The sequence below is a fragment of the Lolium rigidum genome, chromosome 4, assembly GCF_022539505.1.
Source record: "Lolium rigidum isolate FL_2022 chromosome 4, APGP_CSIRO_Lrig_0.1, whole genome shotgun sequence".
In the NCBI taxonomy this organism is placed as follows: Eukaryota; Viridiplantae; Streptophyta; class Magnoliopsida; order Poales; family Poaceae; genus Lolium; species Lolium rigidum.
Window position 1 is genome coordinate 80048940 of NC_061511.1, and position 8168 is coordinate 80057107.

An 8168-nucleotide genomic window follows, 5' to 3' on the forward strand; every position below is an offset into this window, starting at 1 on the left:
CATACTCTTCCTTGATGAATTGTGAGTCACCTGAGTGCTAACTCGGGTTGAAGGATCGACCCCCAACTCCTGTAATAAATAATAACTCTCTTATGTGCACTTTTCTTGCTTGATCATGATCACCTTCTGTCACTCTTGATTCTTAAACATCTGATGTTCTATTGAATTGTGAATTGTAATTAACGTGTTACTGACATCATTCAGCACATGATCTGCAAATAGCAAGCATGAACAGGGGCCAACCAGGGTACTCCATGGTCGATGATAAGCTCCAGGAGCACCGGATCTCCGCTTCCCTACGCTGCCCCGGCTGTGGCCATGAGCTGGAATGCACACCGGTACATATATAACAACATTTCTCTTGGGCGTGAAGACAAAATTAGATCTCTCTAGTGATGTTCATTTTTTTGGGTTTATGTCCTGTGGTTGCTGTCACAAGAAGGATATGGCTGGGCTTCCTGCGGGCGTCAAGTTCGATCCGACGGACCAGGAGCTGATCGAGCACCTGGAGTCCAAGGTGATGGATGGAGGCTCCAGGGCTCACCCTCTCATAGATGACTTCATACCCACCTTACAGGGAGAAGATGGCATTTGCTACACCCATCCGGAGAAACTCCCAGGTGAGTAACCATATATGCATCATGCCGCTCTGCGCAAGTACATGCATCCATCAGTACTGGTTACTAGCCTACTACTGAGATTTAAGTCTAACTCGGTTTCTTCTGTTTGTTGGTTCTGTGTTCTGGTTCTACCATGGGTAGTTATTATAGTTATTGGAATCTTGAATATGGCATATGTTTTGTTTTGAAGAAAAACAAGAATATGTCATATTCCGATATTGTCCATGATCTTGATGTATTGCATCTGCCATGCTTTCCTAGGGTGTTCTCCACGTTGATTGGGTTGTGCACAGGTATTCATTGTTTATGTAAGGTTGTGCCTAACCACCCTTTATCTCCATTCCTCATGATGAAGAGATGCTTCGGAAGTTTCCAACTTGCGTTCACTCTTTTCTCTCTTTCTCTCTCTCACTCAAAAGGTTAATTAATTGAGACGTGTTATCCTAACCTGGGGTGTACCTGCACCCCTATTCCTTTTACATATTTCGGGTGCGCCATTTTTAGCAAAAGATTCTACACAAACTAGTACTAAACTTATGTTTACACCCGTTTTTTTTTAACGTATGTTTACATGTGGACTTTCATACTGAAATAATGTGCCGTCTGTGAGAAACAGAAACAGATACAATTCTATGATATATTTCTGGTATACCAAAAATTCGACAAATGAGACAGCCAAACACATGTACTCATGTAGCTAGAGCTTGCCATGCAGTATAAAAGAAAAAAGTCAAGCATGCTTGCAGTATGATTAAATCAAGCTACTATTTATTCTCTTGTAGTTTGGGATCATCCAACCTCTTTTACTTGATTCACCAGGTGTAACAAGAAATGGGCAGAGCAAACACTTCTTCCACAGACCATCCAAGGCCTATACCACCGGCACAAGGAAGAGAAGAAAGATCCAGGCAGAGCGTGACCTAGCCAACAGCAGAAATGGCGCCGAGACACGGTGGCACAAGACTGGCAAGACGCGGCCGCTGATGGTGGACGGACGACAGAAGGGGTGCAAAAAGATCCTAGTCCTGTACATTAACTTCGGCAAGCCCCGGAAGCCCGAGAAGACCAACTGGGTGATGCACCAGTACCACCTTGGCGACTTGGAGGATGAGAAAGAGGGGCAGCTGATAGTGTCAAAGGTCTTCTATCAGACTCAGCCGCGGCAAAGCGTCGCTGCTACCACGGTGGTGGCACAGGATGAGCGTGCAAGGGACAGCAACAAGGAGGTAGAGATGCCATCTGGGTCAATGCAGAATGGACTCACTGCCTATGCGTTGGCCGCTGCGGCTGCCATCCAGATGGAGGGACAACCGCCGATGCTGGATGATGAGGTAATTTAGCAAGCTAGCTTGCTATACTCACTTCTGATAATTCATTATAGATATGTCGTAAATTATTGAGTAACTCAGGATTTGTGTATACCATCCCTATCCCATTAAACCAAAATATTTTCATTTAATAATCAACCGCAGTAGTATGCTTGCTACTAGCCTTTTGGCATAGTATGTATGATTAGCAGCACCCTTGTACGAATAAAGAATATCTAAAAAGCTAAAGAACAAAAACATCACATGTATATGGAGTTATGGACCCCGTTAGTTCCAGCTTAACATCAGTTTTACCCAGAACACAAGCAACCTTGGGAGCAAAATGTTGCGTCCACCCACCATGAAAACAAAGAGTGTACCAGGGGGTTTACTGTCCAATTCAACAATTATTGAATGCCATGGCTCCCAATTCATTTCCCATGAAAATGTTTTGAACGACACATAATACCCTTAAACGACACACCTGCAGGTTGGTGCAGACCATCAAGTGATAGTCAATCAAGAAGGAGAACAGCAAGATCACCACCATCTTCCATCACAAAGCCATATTGTCAGCCATAATTTGCAAGCGGTGCCTGTACCTGCCACGTGCCCTCTTACTGGTAAGCTGGCGAACCTGGTATCAACCGTAGCATCACCTGCAGTTCAGCATACCACAGTCGTCCTCAACAGCCAGCTACACTCTCCTGCAATGGTACTTCAAAAACAAAAAATTCAGGTGATTTTTCTAGTCCTTAGTTTATTTTGCCCCCCTTTGCTGAAAACACTCTTACATGCAGTACTTGACTCATGTAAAGGCTGTAGTATGTAGCAATACCACTCTTTTATACTCTAAATGAAATGTTCTAATGATCAGATTTCTTTCTGATTTTCATTTACTCCATTTCCCTCTCTTTCACTTCATAATGTAATTCTGTCATTCCATTTCAAGATGAACAATGAAAAGGAGGGGCAAGAGAAACAGCAGCACAAATTTTATCATAAGCCTGCTGGCTTAGAAGGACTGATAATGGCCTGTAAATCAGCAAGTACAGCAGAAGTAAGCTTTCTTCTATATATCTTCGAGGTTGCTCAAGGGTCTTCTGAAAATTGGAGTGCCTCATGCTTGATCGTTTGTAACATCAAATGAACATTGAGCAAGCCTTATTCACTGAAATATAACATCTTCACTCCTTAGGACATTGTGTGTAGATGATTCTAACACCATATATGCATGCCCACAATATCAGAATGTGGACAGGGAGGAAGAGATAATAAAATTTTACCTCCCTATGGAATTCAATTGGATATGTAAAAAAAAAGAGCAACTTCGCATTTAAAAGCATGGCCATACTTTGTTAGTTCTCATAGCCACGTGTTGCTTGCTTCCCTGATTAATTCCTTTATAGACAATTGGTAGTTGTTCCTTCATTTTCTCTTGGCGAAAAAGTGAGATTTTTTTTTGTATATGTTACTCTCATCAAGTTTGCGCCAAGGGAGTAGTTATTAACCCAACATTGTACAAATGATACTGTGCCTTTTTTTTTTTGCTTCTTTGAACATTTCCAGTTGATCATAAATAGCCATTTTTTTCCTAATTTGTATGCTAGTGTTGGCACTTTCCAGTTTGAAAAGATTAAACGGGACAACTCTTGCTTTTCTTTTGAAACCGCGCTGAATTTTTTTATCAACTCAAGCCTAGTCATGTCATTCATTTTTTGCATAAGCAATCATATATTAATTTGGAACTGGCATTTGCCGGTAGGTACTAGTTAGTACTATAAATGTCGTTTGAAGTTGCAATATTTAGAGAACCTTATGATTATGGTCATATCCAATTGCCACTAAATTCATGTCTTTGAATCCTCAAGACACCCTGGCGCTTCCTAGATGCTCATATTTTTGCATTGCTTATACCATGTGGCGCAGGGATCTTCAACTACTCCGCCTGAAGAGACACAATGGCCATACCAATACTGGCCTCCTGACAATCAAGATCGACATGGGTAGCATAGAAGATAAACTGGCTGGTGATGATATCATTTTCTTTAAGCAATTATCTGATTCTAACGAAGTAACTGACTCCCTAAGTACAACATTTCATGCAAAACTAGGTTACTGCATTCTGCAGAACTGACAAGTACTGTAAGTAAGTTAGGGGTAGAACATAAGATCAAGATCCCTCGGGGGAGAGATGATCTAAGTTAAATTAGGCGATGATGCAATCATTTTAACGCAATGATGCAATCATTTTAACGCACTGGTTTAGCACAAATTTTAGATGCATACTATATTTTTATCATTTTTACAAAATAGTACTCCTATAGAATATAGCTCTCGTTGGTTGCTTCAATTGTCTTTGCTTTTTTTTTCTTTTCATATTAGAATCACTTGTGCGTATTGTACCCAAAACAGTGTACAGAGGCAATGGAGGAGTGCCTCCCACATAATATATAAAATATTAAATTGTATGATTTAACCTAGTTTAATGAAACTTTGGCTAAAATCTAGCATATTCAACAGGTGAAAAACTAACATAGTGTTGAAGTGTAACACATTTGCAGGCCTATTTTTGGCGGAAAAAATTGCTTCCTTCCTCAGCCAGTCATCAATCAAAGTACTAAAAGGCGATATCTGTATCAAAATGCCATAAGAGTATTGCGAAATGCTAGCCCCCCAGGTCGCTCTCCACCGACATTGAAGGTTCCCGACTTGTAGCAACCTAGAAACATGACCATCATCTCCCAATCCCCTAGCTGCTGCCGCAGTAGGCCATCTGATAGTGGACAACGATAACGAGGGGCTCCCCATTTCTCCCTTGCCCCCCTCACAAGCTTATAGGATCTTCGCTCCCAGCTTACCGGTTGCGCCGGTGCCATGATTGAGACATCATGTAACAACGATCTGTCCTAGGGTGGGCTTATGTCTTGGACCTTCGGCATGTGCTTCAGGCTCATGCCAGTGGGCCATAGCTTTAGGATGTGCGGTCCCACTCATTTCAACGTGGCACAAATCTGACGGGGCACAATGTGGGGCTGCTCGTTTTCTTTGGAGGCTCCCTCCTTCATCGTAGATGTAGCAGGGAGTCATAAATTCTATGATCACCGTAGCCTGAGTACCCATTTTTTTCGTATGGAATCGAAGTCGATGAAGTAGATCCGATCTATTGAATTAAAATCCCTATAGTGAGCGCCCGATGCCGTATAACATTTTGTTCGTGTATCGCAAGGTTATGATATGTATTTACGTGTTATTTTTGCCGTTTGGCACCCTCGAGACATGTAATAGCCCTACTCTTGCTTGGGTTGGATTATAACTCAAATGAAATACAACAAGTTTGGGCACAGACCCGACGACTATTGTGGATGAAACTAAGGAAGCTGCTTTAGATCACAAATGGCTTCTCGCTATTGTGCGTCTTGATGCATGACTTGTGTAGAACTTGGTTATCTTACGTGATCTTGGTCCTCTTATACTCATGCACTGTGGCCTCCTCTCCCTTGAGTCTCCATGAACTAGTAGCTAGAATTCCCGACCACCTATGAGTAGGACTCAGTGGTGAACTCTTGTCAGGGTTAGGTTTCTCTCACGGTGACGGCCGACGTAGAATTTTTCTTCCCGATCCCTCCACCTCGCCACTGTACCTCGAACTCGGGCTGATCCAGGGGCGATCTTCGTATCGCTTCCCGGCCTCGGCTCTCGTTTGACGGTTTGAAAGAGGGTTTAGGGTTAGGTTGTCGTGGTTCACCATGTCAACGTATCCAACGAAGGTGTCATCAGGTGTATCCAGGCAGCGGGTTCTAGGAAAGATGATCTTGAGGAGATGATGAAGAATCTGGGGTTGAGGGGAGAAGATCTAGATGATGTAATCTTTGAGGAGGAGCCCACTCCGCCGGCTGAATCGACTTGTTGGCTGGCGATCGCCCGGGTGCATACAACTAGAAAATATAGTGATTTCTGGTTCTATAGGAACATGCGATCAGCCTGGGACCTCGCTCAGGAAGTTAATATCAGATCTCTGGTTAACAACATGTATATGATGAAATTCTCGTGTCTAGGAGATTGGGACAAGGTAATGGAAGGCGGACCTTCGGTATTTAGAGGGCACCTGGTGATTCTAGCGCCGTATGATGGATTTACAAAACCGTTAGAGATTCCACTAAACAGATGTAAAATATGGATTCAAATCCATGATCTCCCTGATGGATTTAAGCCAATGATCGGAGCTTTAGAATCTAAAGTTGGAGTGGTTGTGGCTTCAGAACCCGTCTTAGGGGATTTCTCTGGTATTTTTTTCTTCAGAATTCGAGTTTGGCTTGATGTATTAAAACCATTGAAAAATCTTGTATCTATGTGTGCTTTCTGCGAGATGATATGACATTTATACATAGACCATGGAGATGGCATACATCCATCCTCGTCTCTGGTTTTTAAGAACCTCAAAGCATTGTGGGCTATTCGATTTGCTGGAAGAGGCCGCAATCGTAGGGGTTTTGGAAGTGGTAGTGGAGGATTTACAAATAACTATGGTTCCTTTTACGAGGAACCTAATGAGGGTGAGGAAAAAGATGTTATGTCGGAAGAAGATCCTGAATTGAATAGAAAAAGAGCAGCGGATGCCCGAAACCATGCATCCCTAACCGGTCCAATGGGTGATGCTGCAGCGAAAGGTGCTTTAGCTGGAACTAATACAATGGGTATGGTGGGGGCAATTGTTAATTCTATTGAACCTCTTGATCCACCAAGTCCTAACCAAGTGAGAGATCCCAAGAGGAAGAAGACTACTGAGGAAGAAGGTCCTAGTGTTAACTCTGATTTGGCGGGCTCCATGGAGGGGCGTCGCTCAGATAAATGAGGATACTAGGGAAGAACTATTGGGGTTTGGGGAATTACCCGGAAGTTCGAGTGCTTTTGGACATCAACATGCGCTGCAACCCCGATGCGTTGTTTTTTTCGGAGACACGGTATCCGGTATATTGTCTTAAGAGAATGTTGAAGATGGACTTTAAAATTGTTAATCCTAGTAACAGTCGAAGTGGTGGTGTTCTAATGCTATGGAGAAGAGAGATTTCTATGCGACAGATTTTTTTCGGCGCCTAAGAACATTGATGTCCGTATCATCGAAATCTCAAATAAGGTTTGGAGATTAACTGGTATTTATGGAGATCCTAGATGGGAGGACAAGCACTTAATTTGAGACAGAATTAGAGAGCTAAATGATCAACATAACTTGCCATGGGCAATTATTGGGGACTTTAACGAGATTTTATTCACTCATGAAAAAGACGGTGGTAACCCTAGACTGCAAGGCTACATGCAAGCATTCAAAGATCTTCTAAATGATTGTGAGCTCATTGATCTTGGATTTATTGGTGAACTATTTTTGTGGAAGAGGGGCATAATCGGTGAACGGCTGGACAGAGTAGTCGTGAAGAATGCATGGAATAATATGCATCCTAGAGCAGTGGTGCAACACATGGAATATGCAAGATGTCCAATCCTTCTGGACACGGATTACCAAGTTATCCTAATCAATCCTAATAGTTCAAGCTTTGGATTTGAGGCCAAATGGTTACATGAAAAAAACTTCCGTGAAATAGTTGAACAAGCTTGGCTTAATGCAAATGAGGCAGCGGATGAGAGTGGGGTGTTGGACAGACTTGCTCAAATGCATAAGGCCCTCCACGATTGGGATAGTTGAATTCTTAAACAATCGAGAAGAAGAATTCGTAAAGCCGAGAAAAAGCTGGAAAAGGCTATGAATGGGCCGATGGCTGATAAGAATGAGAAGATTGTAAAAGAAATGACATAACTTGTGGAGATGTTACTGAGCAGGAAGAAGTACACTAGCTGCAACGATCCTGCACAAACTGGCTAATGTAGGGTGATAGAAACATTAATTTTTCGACTAGTTCGCTACAACTCTTCGTAAGAAATTTTTCATTAAAATACTTAAGGATCCAAATGATGAGTGGGTCGAAGGTACGACGATGCTTAAACCTCTCTTTTTTAAATTATTTTTCTAATATTTTCACGTCCGAGGTTGGCCAAAGACCCTGCTTTGTTGGAAAAAATTCAGACAAAGGTTACTCATGATATGAACGAATGCCTTATGGCCCCATTCGTGGTCGAAGATGTGAAGAAAGCTGCATTTAGTATTGGCGAGTTCAAATCCCCGTGACCCGACAATCTCCATGCGAAAATCTGGAGTCTATATGGTTAACAGATTACAAACGAGATG

General features: G+C 42.4%; 1 protein-coding gene across 1 annotated transcript; it reads left to right on the plus strand.

Annotated features, from left to right (window-relative positions):
• The first annotated feature begins 227 nt into the window (after nucleotides 1–227).
• On the plus strand, nucleotides 228–4162 carry LOC124708545 (NAC domain-containing protein 75-like). Its single transcript, XM_047240226.1, has 6 exons — nucleotides 228–338; nucleotides 443–620; nucleotides 1440–1951; nucleotides 2418–2666; nucleotides 2880–2987; nucleotides 3857–4162. The coding sequence occupies exons 1-6, from the start codon at nucleotides 228–230 to the stop codon at nucleotides 3935–3937; spliced, it is 1239 nt and encodes a 412-aa protein (XP_047096182.1). The 3' UTR covers nucleotides 3938–4162.
• The last annotated feature ends 4006 nt before the right edge of the window (nucleotides 4163–8168 follow it).

Coding starts and splice junctions, on each gene's coding strand:
- LOC124708545 (XM_047240226.1), top strand. CDS start 228: ATGAACAGGGGCCAACCAGGGTACTCCATGGTCGATGATAAGCTCCAG. Junction 1,952..2,417: donor CGCCGATGCTGGATGATGAG/GTAATTTAGCAA, acceptor ACACACCTGCAG/GTTGGTGCAGACCATCAAGT. Junction 2,667..2,879: donor TTCAAAAACAAAAAATTCAG/GTGATTTTTCTA, acceptor TTCCATTTCAAG/ATGAACAATGAAAAGGAGGG.